The sequence below is a fragment of the Tachyglossus aculeatus genome, chromosome 4 (assembly GCF_015852505.1).
Source record: "Tachyglossus aculeatus isolate mTacAcu1 chromosome 4, mTacAcu1.pri, whole genome shotgun sequence".
Taxonomy (NCBI): domain Eukaryota; kingdom Metazoa; phylum Chordata; class Mammalia; order Monotremata; family Tachyglossidae; genus Tachyglossus; species Tachyglossus aculeatus.
In genome coordinates, this window is record NC_052069.1 from 134,588,636 (window position 1) to 134,612,038 (window position 23,403).

Here is a 23,403-nt window from a genome sequence, read left to right on the forward strand (position 1 = left end):
CAAAGTCACACGGCTGACAGTTGGCAGGGCCGGGATTTGCAGCATGGCTCAGTGGAAAGAGCCCGGGCTTTGGAGTCAGAGGTCATGGGTTCAAATCCTGGCTCCGTCACTTGTCAGCTGTATGACTTTGGGCAAGCCACTTAACTTCTTTGGGCCTTAGTAACCTCATCTGTAAAATGGGGATTAAGACTGTGAGCCCCCCGTGGGACAACCTGATCACCTTGTAACCTCCCCAGCGCTTAGAACAGTGCTTTGCACAAAGTGCTCTCTGCACAAAGTAAGCGCTTAATAAATGCCATTATTATTAGTATTATTATTACGGGAGATCCGGGCTTGTGGGATGGGGGGCACCACCGTTACAGAGGGAGGAGGGATCCATCAGTCAATCCATCAATGGTATTTACTGAGCACTTACTATGTGCAGAGAGCACTGTACGAAGCACTTCCAATACAGCAGAATTAGCAGACACGTCCCCTGCCCATAATGAGGTTACAGTCTAGAAGTGGGGGGACAGATAGTGATGGGAATAAACGACAAGCAAAAAGGAAAGGGCAGTGGAGGCCACAGAGTAGTCTGCCCCTGCCCCTGGGCCTGGCTGAACTCCTCCTCACAAATCGGTGGGGGAAATGCAGGGGCAGGGGCGGGGGAGGAAGGGGAAACCTGCAGGGGAGGCGACAGGAAGCCGCCACGGTCCCTTGAAAACTGCCAGCGACTGGGCCACTCTAATCACAGACAAATGGTGTCCAAATCCACAGTCATTCAGTCAGAGCACTGTACTAAGTGCTCTGACAAACAGACGTACTCCCTGCCCACAAATGGGCCCCTGACTGGACTGATTTAGTCATCGTAGGCTGTCAGGGCAGAGCGGGTCTCTGCCAAGTGTCCAGGGCTCTAGACCTAAGGGGACTGCTGAATGCCATCTCGGGGGAGGATCTAGCGGGCCGCCGGGTGGATCCAGCGGGCCACCGGGAAGCATCCAACGGACCACCGAACCACTGGAAACATCCAGTGGGCCTCCAGACAGGTTCAGCGGGACGTTAGGAGGATCCAGCCAACTGCCAGGCAGGACCCAGTGGTCGGTTGGGACTCAGGGGAGCCCTGGGCCAAACTTAGATGCTGTCCATCGGGCAGCCTGGCACCCTCGGTCTCAGACACATCAGACACACCTCCTGTCCATCTGCCTGTCTACTGGCCATCTCTGCTCGCCCTTCTGTCTGTCTGGGGGTGGGGGGTCTCCCCAAGTCCGCCTGTCTGCCCTGTCAGGTATCTCGGTGGGCCCCGGGTAGACGGTAGGCCCGTCTGCCCCTCTGCTCTGCTCTGGATCCCGAGCTGGGTGGAAGCGGGCGGTGGGGGGGGGGCTCCCAGTGTCCCCTCTGTGGGACGAGTCGGGTACCGGGGAGGGGGTGCCCGGCAGGGGCTGCCAACAATGGAAGAACCACTTGCCCCCCCGGCCAGCGGCCCCCTCCCCTGAGCTATCTGGTCTGCCAGAGTGAGTCACGATGAGTCACTCCTGTTGCTGCAGCTACAGTTTCCTGCGTGTACCTAAAGGGGAGGGAAGGAACGAGGGATGCAGGGGGGAATAACAATAATAATTAATGATAATTATGGTACTTGCCATGTGCTTACTATGTGCTGTTCAAAGCACTGGGATAAATGCAAGTTAATCGGGTTGGAAACAGGCCCTTTCCCACATGGGGCTCACAATCCCCTTGTGACAATCAATCAATCAATCAATTGTATTTATTGAGCGCTTACTGTGTGCAGAGCACTGTACTAAGCGCTTGGGAAGTGCAAGCTGGCAACATCTAGAGACAGTCCCTACCCAACAGCGGGCTCACAGTCTAGAAGGGGGAGACAGAGAACAAAACATATTAACAAAATAAAATAAATAGAATAGATATGTACAGGTAACTGAGGCCCAGAGAAGTGAAGTGACTTACCCAAGGTCATTCAGGATTAGAACCTGGATCCTTCTGACTCACAGGCCCGGGCTCTATCCACTAAGCCACACTGTTTCACTGGGATGGGGCCTCCTGGTCCTATGCCTTTCCCTCCACGCTGTGAGATACCAGCTCCTTAGTGGGATGGGCTAAGGGGCTAACGGGGCTTGGGAGTCAGCAGGATCTAGGCCAAGGAGGAGGGTGGTGCGGTGATGGGGGAGAGAGGCGGGGAGGAGATGCTGCTTCCTTCCTGCAAAACCCTCTGCCCCTCCCGACTGCGGTCCAGCCCTGCCCTGTGGGGTTGGTGGGTGGGGTGGAGGGGAGGTGCAGAGAGGGAAGAAAGCAAACTCCAACAGTCCACATCCCCTTTTCTGTCAGAAGTTCCCGAGGATGAGCAAATCGCAAGTGCCAGCTAGCAGGAGGGAATCCCAACGGGGCCGCCCACAGCCCTGGCAGAAACCCCGTCTGGGCCCTCGGGCAGCGTGGCCTAGGGGATAGAGCGCAGGCCTGTAGTCTAAAGGGGCTGGGTTCTAATCCCGGTTCGGTAGCTTGTCTGCCGGGTGACCTTGGGAAAGTCACTTCACTCCTCTGGCCCTCAGTAAAATGGGGATTAAGACTGGGAGCCCCATCTGGGACGGGGACTGTGCCCAACCTGATTCATTCATTCATTCAATCGTATCTATTGAGCTCTTACTGTGTGCAGAGCACTGTACTAAGTGCCTGATGAACTTATATATTCCCCAGCGCTTAGTGCAGTGCCAGGCACATAGTAAGTGCTTAATACCACAAAAAAGGAGCCTGGTGGACATTTAGTTATTAATATTATTATGGTATTTGCTAAGCGCTTACTATGTGCCAGGCATTGCACTAAACGCTGGGGTGGAAACAAGCAAATCGGGCTGGACACCGTCCCTGTCCCACATTTGGCTCACACTCGTCATCCCCATTTTCCAGATGAGATAACTGGGGCCCAGAGAAGGGAAGGGACTTGCCCAAGGTCACGAGGCAGACAAGTGGCAGGGCCAAGATGAGAACCCATGACCTTCTGACTCTCGGGCCCAGGCTCTATCCACTAGGCCATGCTGCTTTCTCACTGACAAAGAGTAGAAACCACAGGAAGGGTGGGAATGGTCTCCCCCTTTTAGACTGTGAGCCCACTGTTGGGTAGGGACTGTCTCTATATGTTGCCAATTTGTACCTCCCAAGCGCTTAGTACAGTGCTCTGCACATAGTAAGCGCTCAATAAATACGATTGATGATGATGATGATGAATGGGGAGAGGAGAGCTCATTTACACATGAAGCGGCGAGGGGCATGCTGTGAGTTCACCTGGATTGTGGGGAGACAAGGCCACCCCAATTCCTTCACACAGCACCCAAACTCCTGCCTGGCACCTTCAGGCAAATGAGGGGGACCCTGAGCCAGGGAGTGCTTAGTACAGCGCTTAGTACAGTGCTCTGCACACAGTAAGCGCTCAATAAATACGATTGATGATGAGTGGGATGAGTGGGAGAACGAGGAAGCAGAAGCAACTTGGCTCAGCGGGTAAAGCCCAGGCCTCAGAGTCAGAAGGACCTGGGTTCTAATCCTGACTCCACCACGTGTCTTTGGGGTGACCTTGGGTGAATCACTTCACTTTTCTGGGCTTCAGTTACCTCATCTGTAAAATGGGGATGAAGAGTGTGAGTTCCTTGTGGGACAGGGACTATGTCCAAACTGATTAACTTGTATCTACCCCAGTGCTTAGAACAGTGCTTGAAACATAGTAAGCCCTTAACAAGCACCGTAATAATAATTATTATCTTTATTAGAGGAAATAGACTCTCAACTGTAAGCTCACTGTGGGCAGGGAATATGTCTGTTTATTGGCATATTGTACTCTCCCAAGAACTTAGTTAATTGTATTTATTGAGCACTTACTGTGTGCAGAACACTATACTAAGCATTTGGGAGTGTACCACATAACAATAAACACATTCCCTGCCCACAGTGAGCTTAAAGTCTAGAGGGAGAGAGAGGCATTAATAGAAATAAATTAGTTCAGTTCTCTGCACACAGTCAGGACTCTATAAATAGGACTGACTGACTGACCTTGCAGGAGGAGGGAAGGAGGGAAGACTCGAGATGGACAATCCCAGGAGCAGAGAAGGAGAGACCTGAGGTCGGTAGGGATCTTCAGGAGACGGTCCCAACTGGACGGGCCTAGAGGCAGGCTAATCGTGGGGGCTGAGAAGGTGGACTGTTCTGACTGCCCTTGGCCTGAGGTGTCCGGGCAGATGCCCAAGATGGCTAGTGTCCATCCCTGCTCCAACACTTTCTCTGGGCCTACCCAAACCATCCTGCCCAAGGCCAGCTCAAGGCCAACCCTACTGTGCCCTAGTCCCTGGGCCAGCCGCAATGCCAGCTCAAAGGGCATGCTAATCCCAGAGGGAGGGGAATATACAGTTGCAGTGCCAGTCCCAACGCCAGCCTAAACAGCATGCTAGTTCCAGAGGGAGGAGAATATGCAGACCCAGCTCAGTGCCAACCCTGATGCCAGGCCAAAGTGCATGCTATTCTCGGAGGGAGAGGAATACGCAGTCCCAGTGCCAGGTCTGTGCCAGTCCCAATACCAGCCCAAAAATCATGCTAATCCCAGATGGGGAGGGAAATATACAGCTGTAGTGCCAACCCGGTGCCAGTCCCAATGCCAGCCCAAGGAGCATGCTAATCCCAGAGGGAGGGAAATATACAGCTGTAGTGCTAACCCGGTGCCAGTCCCAGTGCCAGCCCAAGGAGCATGCTAATCCCAGAGGGAGGGGAATATGCAGTCCCAGTGACAGCTCAGTGCCAGTCCCAATGCCAGTCCAAAGAGCCAGAGGGAGGGAAAGATGCAGTAGCAGCAGCAGCAGCATAACCTGTCAGGCCAGGGATGGGAAGTGCCTGGCAGTGCCCCATTCCAGGCTGCTCCTGGGCTTCCCCCACAACCCAACACCCACTGGCACACATGCACACCCAAAGGCAGATGCACGTGGACACACGGAGCCCCACCCCCAGGTGCTCCCCCCTCCCCTCAACAGACCCCAGGCCCCAGACAAGCTGTTAGCCCCGGCTCAAAGCCGACCAGCTCAAGACAGACCCTGTTGGGCTGGGTGATGATGATGATATTTGTTACGGGCTTACTATGTATCAAGCACTGCTCTAAGCACTGGGGTGAATACAGCTAATCAGGTTGGACACTGTCCTTGTCCCATGTGGGGCTCACTGTCTTTATCCCCATTTTTATAGATGAGGGAACTGAGGCACAGAGAAGTGAGTGACTTGCCCAAGATCACACAGCACACATGTGGAGGAGTCAGGATTCGAATCCAGGTCCTGCTGACTCCCAAGCCCCAGCTCTTTCTACCTACTCCACGCCGATACAAGGTTGGACACAGCCCCTGTCCCACGTGGGGCTCACAGTCTTAATCTGAGGGAACTGAGGCAGGGAGAAGTGGAGTGACTTGCTCAAGGTCACGAGCAGACAAGTGGAGGAGCCAGGATTAGAACCCAGGTCCTTCTGACTCCAAGGCCTGTGTTCTAGCCATTAGGCCGCGCTTCTTCTCTGGTTGGGAGGCTGGACCCCTGACCTGTGGGAACCAGGGGCAGGGGTAGTCAGTGGCCTTAGATGCTCCCTGCTTTGCTACTACAATCCAGCCAACGCACTTGGCTCCTCTGATGCCAACCTTCTCACTCTATCTCCATCTCGTCTATCTCACCACCGACGCTCTCGCCCACATCCTTCCTCTGGCCTGGAACGCCCTCCCTCTTCATATCCGACCGACAATGATCCTCCCTCCCTTCAAAGCCTTACTGAACGCCCATCTCCTCCAAGAGGCCTTCCCTGACTAAGCCCCCCTTTCCTCTTCTCCCACCCCTTTTGCGTCGCCCTGACTTGCTCCCTTTATTCATTCATTCCTTCAATCGTACTTAGTGAGTGTTTACTGTGTGCAGAGCACTATACTAAGCACTTGGGAGAGTACGATACAACAACAAACACATCTCCTGCCCACAACGAGCTCACAGTCTAGGGGAATAAATTGATTGAGTGCCTATTGCATGCGACATTTGGGAGAGTACAAAAGAAGTAACAGATTCAGTTTCAAGTGCCTTCTTACTCCTTCCCTTCTTTTTTTCTTCTTTTAATTTCCTTTTTTAAAATCAATCGACCAATGCTGTTTACAGCACTTATGTCCATAACTGTCATTTATTGGTTTACATTTATTATAGTTATATTAATGTCTGTCTCCTCCTCTAGACTGCAAACTCATTGAGGGCAGGAAACGTGTCTTCTACTGTTACACTGTACTCTCCCCGGTACTTACTAGAGTGCTCTGCATGTGAGCCCCACATGGAACACGGACTGTGTCCAACCCAATTTTCACTCAGTGGTATTTACTGAGCACTTACTGTGTGCAGAGCAATGCACTGAGGGCTTGGGAAAGTACAATACAGCAATAAAGAGAGATAATCCCTGCCCACGATGAGCTCACAGTCTAGAGGATTTGCCTGTAACCACTCCAGCTCTTAGTACAGTGCCCGGTGCATAGTGCGCGCTTAAGGCCACAATTAGTATTAGAGTAGGCGTTCAATAAATACGACTGACTGACTGACATGGGCTGGAGTGAGTGGCTCTGGAGAAATCAGAGCTCAGGAGGGGCTCCTCCGCCAGGGCCCGCAGCCAAGCCCACGGCAGAACGGCTCCTTGTACCCCCTCCCTGCGTACCCCCGCCTCCATCCCGCCATCCGTCCGTCCACCTGAGGCAGAGCGAGGAAACTCACCCGTCTCCTCGAAGAAGAAGCCGTTCCTGGCCATGGTGGTAGAGGTGCTCTCTGGAAAATAAGCGGAAAACTGCTGAGCCCTGTGCCGGCCCCACACTGGGCCAACGCCAGTCCCATCCCAGTGCCAAGTCCGTGCCAGTCCCTCCACCAACGCAGTGCCAGTCCCAGCATCAGCTTAACTCCGGTCCGGTTATCTGCCAGGGCTGAGTGGAATTCCTGGTCCGAGTCCTCCTCACTATCGGCATCAAAGCTCCCCATCACCTCGCCCCCTCCGACCTCACCTCCCTTCTCTCCTTCTCCAGCCCAGCCCGCACCCTCTGCTCCTCTGCTACCACTAACCTCCTCACTGGGCCTCCTTCTCACCTGTCGACCCCGGCCCACGTCCTCCCTCTGGCCCAGAATGCTTTCCCTCCTCAAATCCCGCCAAACAATCACACTTCCCCTCTTCAAAACCCTCCTGAAGGCTCACCTCCTCCAAGAGGCCTTCCCAGACCAAGCCCCCTTATCCTCGGCTCCCCCTCCGTTCCGTGTCACCTCAACTCGCTCCCTCGGCTCTTCCCCGCCTCTCAGCACTTATGTATATATGTATATATCTATAATTCTATTTGTTTATATTGATGCCTGTTGACTTGTTTGGATGTGTTTAAATCTATAATTCTATTTATTTATATTGATGCCTGTTTACTTATTTTGATGTCTGTCTCCCGGCTTCTAGACTGTAAGTTGGCAGGGATGATCTCCCTTTATTGCTGAATCGTATTCTCCAAGCGCTTAGTACAGTGCTCTGCAAGCAGTAAGAGCTCAATAAATACGACTGAGTGAATGAACGGTCCCAGTTTCAGCTCAGATGCGGTCCCAGACCATGGTCCCAGTGCATTTCCCTCACAAGTCTCAAGTCCTGATTTGTGTTTAATGATTTTGGGGGCTGGGTCTGCTTCCGAGTTTTACCTCTTGACGTCCTTCCCTGCTATCAACAGGGCAGTCATTTCCCCACCCACCCGGCCGCCCCCTCCACGCTGTGCCAGAGGGCCAAGGCCGGGGCAGAGACGGTGGCCGGCAGCTGCGGGGCCTCCCGAACCCCTGGGTTCTCCCCTCAGCACGTCCCAGACCCCATTTCCCATCCCTTTCCAGCGGGGAGCTCTCTTCGCTCCAGGAAAGATCCCTCCCACCCCGAGATTCCCAGCCCTGCAGCGTGGCTCAGTGGAAAGAGCCCGGGCTATGGAATCAGAGGTCGTGGCTCCGGCACTTATCGGCTGTGTGACTTTGGGCTAGTCACTTAACTTCTCTGGGCCTCAGTTCCCTCATCTGTAAAATGGGGATGAAGACTCTAAGCCCCCGGGGGACAATCTGATCACCTTGTAACCTCCCCAGCGCTTAGAACACTGCTTTGCACATAGTAAGCGCTTAATAAATGCCATCATTATTATTATTATTATTATTATTCAGCTGCCTGTCAGCCCCAGGGCTAGATTCTCCAACTCTGTTAGTCCGTCCACGCCCAAGCGCTCAGTGCAGTGCTCTGCATGCAGTAATTGCTCAATAAATACCATGGATTGACTGACAGTAGACTGTTTCTCTAAACTGTCAGCTCCTTGTGGGCAGGGAACATCATCATCAATCGCATTTATTGAGCGCTTACTGTGTGCAGAGCACTGTACTAAGCGCTTGGGAAGTACAAATTGGGAACATGTTTACTGACTCTTATGTATTGGACTTTCCCAAGCCTAAGTACAGTGCTCTGCACACAGTAAGTGCTCAGTAAATTCCATCGACTGACTGATGGGCAAGTGGATAGAGCTGGGGCCTGGCGGTCGGAAGGACCTGGGTTCTAATCCCATCTCTACCATGTCTGCTCTGTGACCTCGGGCAAGTCACTTCACTTCTCTGTGCCTCAGTTCCCTCATCCGGAAAATGGGTATTAAGACCGCGAGCCCCATGTGGGACAGGGACCGCATCCAATCGATTACCTGTGCTTAGTACGGTCCCTGGCACATATGGGAAGCAGTGTGGCCTAATGGCAAGAACGTGGTCTTGGGAGTCAGGGGTTGTGGGTTCCCAGATTTGCCACTTGTCTGCTGTGTGACTTCTGGCAAGTCACCTCACTTCTCTGTGCCTCAGTTACCTCATCTGTAAAATGGGAATTAAGAGTGTGAGTCTCCTGGGGGACAGGGCCTGTATACAACGCGATCACCTTATATCTACCCCAGTGCTTAAAACAGTACTTGGCACTTAGTAAGTCTTAACAAATACAATAATAATAATAATAATAATAATAATAATAATAATAATAATAGAAAGTGCCTGACAAATGGCAGGGGTCTGAGCCCCCTCTGTCCAGCCCGGGGGGCCTGCAAGGGTGGGGTATCGGTGGAGGGAGTTGGGGGGGAGTGGGGCGGAGGAAACTGGGTGAGAGTCTGCCGCTGACCTCTCCGGCTGCCGTCCCCTCGGGATGGTTCTCCCGGGTTGCCCGACACCCGGCTCTAACGATCCATCGCACTGCTGCTTCCCCACCGCCTTCCTGCACACATGTGGACCCCCACCATGCGTGTACACAAGCCAGCGTACATTCACACGGACCCCCGAACACTTTCAGGCCCCTGTCCCATGTGCGTGCAAGCCAGAACACAGACATATGTGCCCCTGACACATTCAGTCACCCTCAACACATCCCCATATGCTTTCTGACACACACTCAAGAGCACACATGCAATCAACCAACAGTATTTACTGAGTGCTTACTGGGTGCACAGCACTGTACTAAGCGCTCGGGAGAGGGCACTATAACAAAAGTGGTAGACATGCTCCCTAAGAACTCACCCTCCACACATACTTAGACGTTCAGACACATACGCACGTTCCTGAACACAGACGCACTCAGCCCCAGCCACAGATTTACACCGACACACGCACACACAGAGACACACACAAACCCAAGCACACATGTGCACTCACCCTCTAGCCACATGTGTATATGTTCGGACACATACACCCGAAAACAAGCACATATGTGCACTCACCCTCCTATCACACATGCATACGTTTGGACGCATACAGCCAACCACAAGGACGCACCCTCCGGCCACGCGTGTCCACGTTCAGGCACATACACTTGAACATGAGAACATGTGGAAGTTCTAGGCAGGCCTCTCCCCAGTGCCCCTCTGCCAGGGCAGCCACCCACCGCTGCCCATCACTACCCAGGGACCATTCTGTCTCCAGCCAAGGACCTTCGGTCGCTCTCCCACCAGTCTTGGGGTAGGCTCGGTTTCTGGGCATCGGGGACGGAGGCGAGGAGGGGGATATCAGTTAGCCCCTCGTCCCCACAAGCCCCCCCACCAAAATTCCCCAAATTCCATCCCCCAGGTAGCAAGGCTCAGCTGCTCATCGCCCAAACCGTCTCCCTCACGCAGAACCCCCAGGGCCTACTGACCATGGCCCCTTCTCCCGTCCCAGTTCCTCCTCCTGCGCCACACACTTTGTCCCTACCTCCGACCCATCTCACGCACACACACACACACACACATTTCCCCCCAGCCCCTCCTCCAGGAAGCCTACCCCAATTAACACCACTTCACTCCACTCACGCCAATCACCCCGGCAACCACTTCTGCTTATGTCTGGGATGGTTATGTAAACACGAATGTTTTTTTTCCGGTGATTCCTCCCGTCGGCCTGGGCTTACCCTCACCTCTGCCCTTCCTCCAGAGCCCAGTTGGGAGAAGGTGTGTGTGTGTGTGTGCTTGTTTGTGTGTGTGCTCCTGTCCCCGTCCTGCCTCCTCCTTCCAGGGATAAAGGGAGGAGAGAGAGAGAAAGAGAGAAACATGGGTATCCTGCTTTCCTTATAAGACAGCCAACAAGTGAAGAGAATCTAAACCTCACGACCCATTTCGAAGGCTTAAAGGGAGGCGTAATGCCACCAGGATTTGCTTTGGGGATTCCTGGGCCAGAAGGAATCCCAGAGGATCTAGCCCCCTCACCTTCTGCTGTCTCCCTTCCCTTCAAATCCCGCAGAGCAGCTCCAGGTCCCCTGAGTCCCGATCGTCGGGCTGCTTCTGCTAGTCTAACCTGAATCCTACCTGCTGTGCCAGGTCCTCTGTTGGCCATGCTGCCCGGCTGCTCTGTGCCACTCTCCGGTGACCCCAGCTCCTTCCCAGTCGGCAGCCCGGCCTCCAGACAACTCCTCCCCACGCCCCTCCTCCCCTTTCCCAGTCTCTGGCTTCATGCCCAGGACGGGCCAACCGGGCCCGCCCCCCCCGCCACCACAGGCAGAAAAGACCCCGGGCATCTGGGAGGAGAGGAGAGCCTTCCTCCCGGTCCTTCAGAGAGAAGCAGCGTGGCTTAGTGGAAAGAACGGTCAGAGGACCTGGGTTCTAATCCCGGCTCCACCCCCCCGTCTGCTGTGTGAACTCGGGCAAGTCACTTCTCGGGACCTCAGCTCCCTCATCTGGAAAATGGGGATGAAGACTGGGAGTCCCACGTGTGTCCAACCTGATTAGTTTTATACTTACCCCAGGGTTTAGAACAGTGCTTGGCACATAGTACGGGCTTAACAAGTATCAATATTATTATCATTATTATTATTCCTTCCCTACCATCACGACCCTCCCAGGCCCACCCAGGCCCCCTGGCACCCCACCCCACCTTCTCCACGACAGCTGGGAGGGCCTGCCCAATCCCAGGAACCCAGAGCCTGAGCGTCAGAAGGCCCCGGGTTCTAATTCCACCTCTGACACATGTGTGCTGTGTGGCCTTGGGCAAATCACTTTACTTCTCTGAGCCTCAGTTACCTCATCTGGAAAATGGGGATAAGAGGGTGAGCCCCAGGTGGGACAGGGACCGTGTCCAACCTGATGACCTGGTATCTACCCCAGTGCTTAGGACAGTGCTTGGTACATAGTAAGCGCTTAATCATCATCATCATCAATCGTATTTATTGAGCGCTTACTGTGTGCAGAGCACTGTACTAAGCGCTTGGGAAGTACAAATTGGCAACATATAGAGACAGTCCCTACCCAACAGTGGGCTCACAGTCTAAAAGTACCATTAATAAGTACCATTGTTGTTATTATTATTATTTTTAAGCCCCAGAGAGTTGTCCCCCTGCACGTCCATGTCCGGCTCCAGAGCTGTCACGGCTGCTTTTGTGGGAGCGGGGTCGGGGGAGACAGACTCCTCTCCACCTCCACTTCCACCCAGGCTATAGGGACAAAGTAGGGGATTGGATAAGGGGAGATCAATCAATCAATCAATCAATCAATTGTATTTATTGAGCGCTTACTGTGTGCAGAGCACTGTACTAAGCGCTTGGGAAGTACAAGTTGGCAACACATAGAGACAGTCCCTACCCAACAGTGGGCTCACAGTCTTTGAAGGAGGGAGGGGAGAATCCCCCCACCCAGAGGAGGCAGTCGGGGGGCTGCAATCACTGACCAGCCGAGGTGGACGGGGGACCGGGCTGGGTCAGGACAACCAGGGTGTCCAGGATGGGTGGGGTGGAGGTGGGAAGCTGGACCACCGAGGGGAGTCTATCATCTTTTAGACTGTGAGCCCACTGTTGGGTAGGGACTGGCTCTATATGTTGCCAATTTGTACTTCCCAAGTGCTTAGTACAGTGCTCTGCACATAGTAAGCGCTCAATAAATACGATTGATGATGATGATCTCCCAGTGAGCGGCTCGGCTGTGTCTTTCTGCTGAGGAAACCGTGTGGGCTGAGGGGCTGGAGGCCGGGACCTCCCCGGGACCCAGCAGGTGTCCATCATCATCATCATCATCATCATCAATCGTATTTATTGAGCGCTTACTATGTGCAGAGCACTGTACTAAGCGCTTGGGTCCAAGGCTTGGGTGGTCGACAAGAGTGGTCCCCAGGGCTGGAGCTGGAAGGTTGTGTATGCCCACCCTCCCCCATAGCAGCTGGGCCTGTCACAGTGACCAGAGCTGACCAACAGGGTGGGGGGAGGGACACTTGTACTTCCCAAGCGCTTAGTACATCATCATCATCATCATCAATCATATTTATTGAGCACTTACTATGTGCAGAGCACTGTACTAAGCGCTTGGGAAGTACAAATTAGCAACATATAGAGACAGTCCCTACCCAACAGTGGGCTCACAGTCTAAAAGGGGCTCTGCATACAGTAAGTGCTCAATAAATACGATTGATTGATTGATTGATTGACACGGGATGCATCTTGGAGGAGAGGTCAGGCTGGACTGCCTCACTGAACCCTGTGGAAGGGGGTCAGTGGAGTGTGCGTGCGTGTGTGTGTGTGTGTGTTTGGGGAGGGGGGGTGCATCCACAACAGAATTGACCCCTCGTGCTGAGGGCAATGAAGAGGAAGAGAAACCCAAAAGTCCCATCCGCCACAGCTTGTCTGCCAACAGCACACACAAACACAGGTGCACATGCCATCACACTGACACATGCACACACAAACACGCACACTGCCACAACTGTACCCATCCGCAGGGCGACCCACGTATACTTACTCTCCGCGGGGCCCATCCTTCCTGTGTCCCTCCGCAGCATGGTCAATAAGTGGAAGGGGGTCTAGAAGGAGGTGGGGTGTGTGTGTGTGTGTGTGTGTGTTTGTGTATGGTGGGACTACGGTGAGGGACACCCCTTCCACTGTCTAGTAGCCCCATTGAAGAAGCAGCAAGGCTTAGTGGCAAGAGCACGGCTTGGGAGTCAGAGGGAATGGGTTCTAATCCCAGCTCAGCCACTTGTCAGCTGTGTGACCTTGGGCAAATCACTTCACTTCTCTGCGCCTGAGTTCCCTCATCTGTAAAATTGTGAGAAGCAGCATGGCTCAACGGAAAGAGCCCGGGCTTTGGAGTCAGAGGTCACGGGTTCAAATCCCGGCTCCGCCAACTGTCGGCTGTGTGGCTTTGGGCAAGTCACTTCACTTCTCTGGGCCTCAGTTACCTCATCTGTCAAATGGGGATTGAGACTGTGAGCCCCCCCGTGGGACAACCTGATCACCTTGTAACCTCCCCAGCGCTTAGAACAGTGCTTTGCACATAGTAAGTGCTTAATAAATGCCATTATTATTATTATAAGACTGAGAGCCCCACGTGGGCCAACCTCATTACCTCGCATCTCCCCTGGCGCTTAGAACAGTGCTTGGCACATAGTAAGCGCTTAACAAATACCACCACCATCATCATCATCATCACCCCCGGCCTGTGAAAACATTCCCAGGAAGGAGGGAGGAGAGGTCTGAGGGTCTTGAATCAGATGCCCCCTCTGTGTGGGGCCTAGTGGGCAATGCCAGCCCCCACGAGGGGAGGCCCGGCTCCTGCCAGGGGTGATCGCCCCGTCCCCCGGGGGCCTGGGGGTGCTCACCTCCGCGTCCCATCCTCGGGACTGGGTTGGGTGGGTGCGGTTGGCCCCGATCCCTAGCGCCCAAGGTCCGTGCCCGCGGGTGCCTACGGTTGGGCGGCCGGAGAGGCGGTGAGTGTCTCCTGCCAGGGGTACTCCTGGGGCAGGCGCTGCTCCCTGGACACACACAAACACACACACTCAAGCAGCTGCACACACTTCGTTCGGCGGAAAAACAACTGCGCAGGGCAGTGCCACCAACTTAAATTCATTCAATCGTTCATTCGATCGTATTTATTAAGCGCTTACTGGGTGCAGAGCACCGTACTGAGCGCTTGGGAAGTCCAAGTTGGCAACATCTAGAGACGGTCCCTACCCAACAGCGGGCTCACAGTCGAGAAGGGGGAGACAGAGAACAAAACCAAACATAGGAACAAAATAAAATTAATAGAATAAATATGTACAAGTAAAATAGAGTATTAAATATGTACAAACATATATACAGGTGATGTGGGGAGGGGAAGGAGGTAAGGCAGTCAGTCAAGTCATTCATTCATTCAGTCCTATTTATTGAGTGCTTACTGTGTGCAAAGCCCCGTACTAAGCGCTTGGAAAGTAAAATTCAGGAATAGAGGGAGACTCCCTGCCCACACCGGGCTTCCAGTCGAGAAGGGAGGAGACAGGAATCAAAACCAGCAGACAGGCATCGATCATCATCATCATCAATCGTATTTATTGAGCGCTTACTGTGTGCAGAGCACTGGACTAAGCGCTTGGGATAGCATCAATGTAAGTAAATGGAATCACCCCCTGGGCCTGCCCCGTCCCGCTCGTGCCCCTTGTTACCCCACTGGCCGGGGGGGGGCTGGGGATGGGGGGCAGTGGGGGAGGAGAGTACAGCTTCCGTCCTCCACGCCGCCCCCCGGTCACCAGCAGGCCCCCTTTTCCGCCACAGGCCGCAAAGATGGGGCTGGGGGTGGGGGGCCGGGACCCCTGGGTCTCCAGCTTCAACGGGGGCATTGGTGGCATCTGCGCCTTCTCAGGCCCGGACCCCCCACCCTCCCCCGGGGGGACGGACCCCCCGTCCGGCTGCTGGGGTCCAAGAGGCAAGGCGGTGCCCTCTCCCCAGCGCTTAGTTCAGTGACCTCTCTTTCTCCCTTCATAGCCCTACTGAGAGCTCACCTCCTCCAGGAGGCCTTCCCAGACTGAGCCCCCGTTTTCCTCTCCTCCTTCCCACCCCCCTGCCCTACCTCCTTCCCCTCCCCACAGCACCTGTATGGACGTTTGTACAGATTTATTACTCTATTTTACTTGTACATATTTACTATTCTATTTACTTTGTTAATGATGTGTATCTAGCTTTATTTTTATTTATTCTGGTGACTTGACACCTGTCCACGTGTTTTGTTTTGTCTGTCTCCCCCTTCTAGACTGTGAGCCCGTTGTTGGGTAGGGACCGTCTTTATATGTTGCCGACTTGTACTTCCCAAGCGCTTAGTACAGTGCTCTGCATACAGTAAGTGCTCAATAAATACGATTGAATGAATGAATGAATGAATGACCTGCCCACTCAATAAATAGGATGCAGTGGTGCCTCTCTTGTGTGCCGGGGAGGACTTTTAGACTGTGAGCCCGCTGGACACAACAACACTGGACACAACACAACACAACAGTGTTGTCCTCCCTTCAAGGTCCTACTGAGAGCTCACCTCCTCCAGGAGGCCTTCCCAGACTGAGCCCCTTCCTTCCTCTCCCCCTCATCCCCCCTCCATCCACAGAGGATTTTTTAATCCTCTGTTGCCAACCTTCTCACTGGGCCTCCAGCATGGCTCACTGAAAAGAGCCCGGGCTTTGGAGGCAGCGTTCATGGGTTCAAATCCCAGCTCTGCCAATTGTCAGCTGTGTGACTTTGGGCAAGTCACTTCACTTCTCTGGGCCTCAGTTCCCTCATCTGTAAAATGGGGATTCAGACTGGGAGCCCCCCGTGGGGCAACCTGATCACCTTGTAAACCCCCCCTGTGAACAGTGCTTTGCACATAGTAAGCACTTAATAAATGCCATCATCATCATCCCCCGCATCTTACCTCCTTCCCTTCCCCACAGCAAATGTATATATGTTTGTACATATTTATTACTCTATTTATTTATTTATTTTACATGTACCTATCTATTCTATTTATTTTATTCTGTTAGTATGTTTGGTTTTGTTCTCTGTCTTCCTCTTCTAGACTGTGAGCCCGCTGTTGGGTAGTGACCGTCTCTATATGTTGCCAGCTTGTACTTCCCAAGCGCTTAGTCCAGTGCTCTGCACACAGTAAGCGCTCAATAAATACGATTGATTGATTGATTGATTGTTGGGTAGGGACCGTCTCTATCTGTTGCCAAGCACTTAGTACAGTGCTCTGCACACAGTAAGCGCTCAATAAATACGACTGATTGATTGATTGATTGATTGACTCCAGCTCCTGGGACTGCTCCCTCGTCACCCCCATCCACCCCTGGACCGCGGTCTGTCCCCCTCCTCCGGGAAGGCCTCGCGGATCTGCCCGGGATGAGCCTGCCGGCTTCACCCAGGAGACCAGGCCCCTGGGTGAAGGAGGCAGGGAGGGATGGTGGGGGGCTTGTGTGTGGGCGGGGGGTTCTCGGGCTGTAAGGGCGGGACGTGGGGGACGCGAGTTACAATTCCACAATCGGCAGAAGCAGCGTGGCTCAGCGGAAAGAGCCCGGGCTTCGGAGTCAGAGGTCACGGGTTCAAATCCCGGCTCCGCAGACTGTCAGCTGGGTGACTTTGGGCAAGTCACTTCACTTCTCTGAGCCTCAGTTCCCTCAGCTGTAGAATGGGGATGAAGACTGTGAGCCCCATGTGGGAGAGCTCACCTCCTCCAGGAGGCCTTCCCAGACTGAGCCCTCTCCTTCCTCTCCCCCTCCTCCCCCTCCCCACAGCCCCCGTATATATTTGCCCAAATTTATTACCCCATTTGTTTGACTTGTACATGTTATTTCTCTATTTATTTTATTTGGTTAATATGTTTTGCTTTGTCATTGGTCTCCCCCTTCTAGACTCTGAGCCCGCTGTCGGGTAGGGACCGTCTCTAGGGGTTGCCAACTTGGACTTCCCAAGCGCTTAGTACAGTGCTCTGCACACAGTACGCGCTCAATAAATACGATTGAATGAATGAATGAATGAGTTCCAGCCACCCAGATGGTGCGCGCACACACACACACACACACACATTCACACACACCCCAGATGTTCCACTAAGGCCCTCATACGCACAATGCCAACCATGCCCATTACTCTCCAAGCCTTCCTCTTTTAGACTGCGAGCCCACTGTTGGGTAGGGACTGTCTCTATATGTTGCCAGCTTGGACTTCCCAAGCGCTTAGTACAGTGCTCTGCACACAGTAAGCGCTCAATAAATACGATCGAATGAATGAATGAGTTCCAGCCACCCAGATGGTGCACACACACACACACAGACACACACTGACACACATAGACACACACACACTCACACACACCCCCAGATGTTCCACTAAGGCCCTCATACGCACAATGCCAACCATGCCCATTACTCTCCAAGCCTTCCTCTTTTAGACTGCGAGCCCACTGTTGGGTAGGGACTGTCTCTATATGTTGCCAGCTTGGACTTCCCAAGCGCTTAGTACAGTGCTCTGCACACAGTAAGCGCTCAATAAATACGATTGATTGATTGCTTGATTACTGGAGCCCCCACCTCCTCCAAGAGGCCTTCCCAGACTAAGCCCCACTTTTCCTTAGAGAAGCAGCGTGGCTCAGTGGAAGGAGCCCGGGCTTTGGAGTCACAGGTCATGGGTTCAAATCCGGCTCCGCCACTTGTCAGCTGTGTGACTTTGGGCAAGTCACTTCACTTCTCTGGGCCTCAGTTCCCTCATCTGTAAAATGGGGATTTAGACTGTGAGCCCCCAGTAGGACAACCTGATCACCTTGTAACCTCCCCAGCACTTAAAACAGTGCTTTGCACATAGTAAGCGCTTAATAAATGCCATTATTATTATTATTATTATTATTTTCTTCATCTCCCCCTCCCTTCTGTGTCACCCTGCCTTGCTCCCTTTGCTCTATCCTCCGCCCCACACTGCTTAGGTGCCTAGTTGTCACTTTGTTTATTTGTCTTGATGTCTGCCTCCCCCACTAACGCCCCGCCATCCCCAGCCCGTGAGCTCATCAATCAATCAATCAATCGTATTTATTGAGCACTTACTGTGTGCAGAGCACTGTACTAAGCGCTCATCGTGGGCAGGGATTTGTCTCTCCTTCCTGCTGCCTTGTCCTTTCCCCAGCGCTTAGTCCAGTGTCCTCCCCACAGCACCTGTATATATGTATGTATGTTATTACTCTATTTTATTTGTGCGTATTTATTCTATTCGACTCCACAGGGAAGCAGCGTGGCTCGGTGGAAAGAGCCCGGGGTTTGGAGTCAGAGGTCGTGGGTTCAAATCCCGGCTCTGCCAATTGTCAGCTGGGTGACTTTGGGCAAGTCACTTCACTTCTCTGGGCCTCAGTTACCTCATTTGTAAAATGGGGATGAAGACTGTGAGCCCCCCATGGGACAACCTGATCACCTTGTACCTCCCCAGTGCTTAGAACAGTGCTTGGCACATAGTAAATGCCATTATTATTGTTATTATCATTCATTTCATTTTGTTAATATGCTTTGTTTGTTCTCTGTCTCCCCCTTCTAGACTGTGAGCCCGCTGTTGGGTTGGGACCATCTCTATGTGTCGCCGACTTGTACTTCCCAAGCGTTTAGTCCAGTGCTCTGCACACAGTAAGCGCTCAATAAATACGACTGAATGAAAATGAAAAGTAGGAGCTCAATAAATACCAACTTGTAATTCCCAAGCACTTAGTCCAGTGCTCTGCACACAGTAAGTGCTCAATAAATATGACAATGAAAATGAAAAGCAGGCGCTCAATAAATACCAACTTGTACTTCCCAAGCGCTTAGTCCAGTGCTCTGTCCACAGTAAGCACTCAGTAAATATGACTGAATGAAAATGAAAAGTAGGCACTCAATAAATACCAACTTGCACTTTACAAGCGCTTAGTCCAGTGCTCTGCCCACAGTAAGCGCTCAATAAATACGACTGAATGGAAATGAAAAGTAGGCGCTCAAGAAATAACAACTTGTACTTCCCAAGCGCCTAGTCCAGTGCTCTGCCCACAGTAAGCGCTCAATAAATACGACTGAATGGAAATGAAAAGTAGGCGCTCAATAAATACCAACTTGTACTTCCCAAGCACTTAGTCCAGTGCTCTGCACACCGTAAGAGCTCAATAAATATGACTGAATGGAAATGAAAAGTAGGTGCTCAATAAATACCAACTTGTACCTCCCCAGTGCTAAGAACAGTGCTTGGCACATAGTAAGTACTTAATAAATGCCATTATTATTATTATTATTCGTTTCATTTTGTTAATATGCTTTGTTTTGTTCTCTGTCTCCCCCTTCTAGACTGTGAGCCCGCTGTTGGGTTGGGACCGTCCCTATGTGTCGCCGACTTGTACTTCCCAAGCACTTAGTCCAGTGCTCTGCACACAGTAAGCACTCAATAAATACGACAATGAAAATGAAAAGTAGGCGCTCAATAAATGCCAACTTGTACTTCCCAAGCGCTTAGTCCAGTGCTCTGCCCACAGCAAGCGCTCAATAAATACAACTGAATGAAAATGAAAAGTAGGCGCTCAATAAATACTAACTTGTACTTCCCAAGCGCTTAATCCAGTGCTCTGCACACAGTAAATGCTCAATAAATACGACTGAATGAAAAGTAGGCACTCAAGAAATACCAACTTGTACTTCCCAAGCGCTTAGTCCAGTGTTCTGCCCACAGTAAGCGCTCAATAAATACGACTGAATGAAAATGAAAAGCAGGCGCTCAAGAAATACCAACTTGTACTTCCCAAGCACTTAGTCCAGTGCTCTGCCCACAGTAAGCGCTCAATCAATACGATTGAATGAAAATGAAATGAAGGTGCTGAAGAAATACCAACTTGTACTTCCCAAGCGCTTAGTCCAGTACTCTGCACACAGTAAGCGCTCAATAAATACGACTGAATGGAAATGAAAAGTAGTCGCTCAATAAATACCAACTTGTACTTCCCAAGCGCTTAGTTCAGTGGAAAAGTAGGTGCTCAATAAATACCAAGTTGTACTTCCCAAGCGCTTAGTCCAGTGCTCTGCCCACAGTAAGCGCTCAATAAATACGACTGAATGAAAATGAAAAGCAGGCGCTCAAGAAATACCAACTTGTACTTCCCAAGCGCTTAGTCCAGCGCTCTGCCCACAGTAAGCGCTCAATACGACTGAATGGAAATGAAAAGCAGGTGCTTAAGAAATACCAACTTGTACTTCCCAAGCGCTTAGCCCAGTGCTCTGCACACAGTAAGGGCTCAATAAATACGACTGAATGAAAATGAAAAGTAGGCGCTCAAGAAATACCAACTTGTACTTCCCAAGCGCTTAGTCCAGTGCTCTGCCCACAGTAAGCGTTCAATAAATATGACTGAATGAAAATGAAAAGGAGGCGCTCAATAAATACCAGCTTGTACTTCCCAAGCGCTTAGTCCAGTGCTCTGCCCACAGTAAGTGCTCAATCAATACGACTGAATGAAAATGAAAAGTAGGCGCTCAATAAATACCAATTTGTACCTCCCAGTACTTAGAACAGTGCTTGGCACATAGTAAACGCTTAATAAATGCCATTATTATTATTATTATTATTCATTTCATTTTGTTAATATGCTTTGTTTTGTTCTCTGTCTCCCCCTTCTAGACTGTGAGCCAGCTGTTGGGTTGGGACCGTCCCTATATGTCGCCGACTTGTACTTCCCAAGCGCTTAGTCCAGTGCTCAGCACACAGTAAGTGCTCAATAAATACGACTGAATGAAAAGCAGGCGCTCAAGAAATACCAACTTGTACTTCCCAAGCGCTTAGTCCAGTGCTCTACCCACCGTAAGCGCTCAATAAATACGACTGAATGGAAATGAAAAGCAGGCGCTCAAGAAATACCAACTTGTACTTCCCAAGCGCTTAGTCCAGTGATCAGCACACAGTAAGCGCTCAATAAATGCGACTGAATGAAAATGAAAAGTAGGCACTCAATAAATACCAACTTGTACTTCCCAAGCGCTTAGTCCAGTGCTCTGCCCACAGTAAGCGCTCAATAAATACGACTGAATGGAAATGAAAAGGAGGCGCTCAAGAAATACCAACTTGTACTTCCCAAGGGCTTAGTAAGCGCTCAATAAATACGATTGAATGAAAATGAAAAGTAAATACGATGGAAGGGATGAAAGGCGCACAGGGACATTGGGGGGGTGGGGGGGACGCCCACACACAAGGCCCCGGCCTCACGTGGATACACGACGACACGGGGGGGATCCCACACACCCACACCCTGACACACAAACACACAAATGTGCACACACACACCCATCCCACCCACCTTCTGCTCCGGCCGTCCCGCTTCCCTCCCCTCTCTCCCGCGGCCTGGGGGGATTTAGGGGGGATTTGGGGGGGGTTGGGGGGAGTCCCCCCCCGCTCTCACCACATGGCTGGAGGTGGAAGATGCGCCTGGCTGCCATGGCCCCCTCCTCCAGGGAGCCCGGGATGGGAGGGAGGGCCTAGAGGGACACACCCCCACTCCGCCCCACAACTGGGTCCTAGTGCCTCTCTTCCTCCTCTCCCCCTCCTCCTTCAGTCCTACTTATGCCTAATAATAGGCAGCATGGTATTTGGTGAGCGCTCACTAGGTACCAAGCACCGTTTCTAAGCGCTGGGGGAGATGCAGGATCATCAGGTTGCCCCCCGTGTCACTAGGAGATGAAATGAGATGAAATGCAGGATCATCAGGTTGTCCCCCGTGGGGCTCACAACGTTCATCTCACTGTGAGGTGAGAGGAGAGGAAATGAGATGAAATGCAGGATCAATGAGATGAGATAGATGAGATGAGATGAGATAAGATGAGATGCAGGATCATCAGGTTGTCCCCAGTGGGGCTTACAGTGTTCATCTCACTGTGAGGTGAGATGAGATGAAATGAGATGAAATGCAGGATCATCAGGTTGTCCCCCATGGGGCTCACAGTGTTCATCTCACTGTGAGGTGAGATGAGATGAGATGAGATGCAGGATCATCAGGTTGTCCCCCGTGGGGCTCACAGTGTTCATCTCACTGTGAGGTGAGATGAGAGATGAGATGAGATGAGATGAGATGAGATGAGATGAGATGAGATGAGATGAGATGATGAGATGAGATGAGATGAGATGAGATGAGATGAGATACAGGATCATCAGGTTGTCCCCCGTGGGGCTCACAGTGTTCATCTCACTGTGAGGTGAGGTGAGATGAGATGAGGTGAGATAGATGAGATGAGATGAGATGAGATGAGATGAGATGAGATGAGATGAGATACAGGATCATCAGGTTGTCCCCCGTGGGGCTCACAGTGTTCATCTCACTGTGAGGTGAGATGAGATGAGATGAGATACAGGATCATCAGGTTGTCCCCCGTGGGGCTCACAGTGTTCATCTCACTGTGAGGTGAGATGAGATGAGATATGAGGTGAGATGAGATGAGATGAGATGAGATGAGATGAGATGAGATGAGATGAGATGCAGGATCATCAGGCTGTCCCCCGTGGGGCTCACAGTGTTCATCTCACTGTGAGATGAGATGAGATGAAATGAGATGAAATACAGGATCATCAGGTTGTCCTCCGTGGGGCTCACTGTGTTCATCTCACTGTGAGGTGACATGAGATGAGATGAGAAGAGATGAGATGAGATGAGATGAGATACAGGATCATCAGGTTGTCCCCCGTGGGGCTCACAGTGCTCATCTCGCTGTGAGGTGAGATGAGATGAGATGAGATGAGATGAGATGAGATGAGATGAGATGAGATGAGATGAGATACAGGATCATCAGGTTGTCCCCCGTGGGGCTCACAGTGCTCATCTCACTGTGAGGTGAGATGAGATGAGATGAGATGAGATACAGGATCATCAGGTTGTTCCCCGTGGGGCTCACAGTGCTCATCTCACTGTGAGGTGAGATGAGATGAGATGAGATGAGATACAGGATCATCAGGTTGTCCCCCGTGGGGTTCACAGTGTTCATCTCACTGTGAGGTGAGATGAGATGAGATGAGATGCAGGATCATCAGGTTGTCCCCCGTGGGGCTCACAGTGTTCATCTCACTGTGAGGTGAGATGAGATGAGATGAGATGAGATGAGATGAGATGAGATGAGATGAGATACAGGATCATCAGGTTGTCCCCCGTGGGGCTC

The 23,403-nt window shown here is 52.0% G+C and overlaps 1 protein-coding gene across 3 annotated transcripts in view; it reads right to left on the reverse strand.

Moving 5' to 3' along the window:
• The window catches only part of SLC4A11 (solute carrier family 4 member 11), a 67,074-nt gene that overhangs the window by 23,370 nt on the left and 20,301 nt on the right, over window positions 1–23,403 (reverse strand). Inside the window, exons 1-2 of one of the 3 annotated variants that reach the window (XM_038745020.1) lie at window positions 21,660–21,685; window positions 6,742–6,792 (exon numbers count right to left, since the gene is read on the reverse strand). In XM_038745020.1, the coding sequence (XP_038600948.1) occupies window positions 6,742–6,775 (34 nt within the window). In that variant the 5' untranslated portion in view covers window positions 6,776–6,792; window positions 21,660–21,685. Of the gene's footprint in view, window positions 1–6,741; window positions 6,793–10,817; window positions 10,860–21,659; window positions 21,686–23,403 lie in introns of those variants that run through there. The other 2 variants (XM_038745019.1, XM_038745018.1) reach the window with 2 other exon arrangements.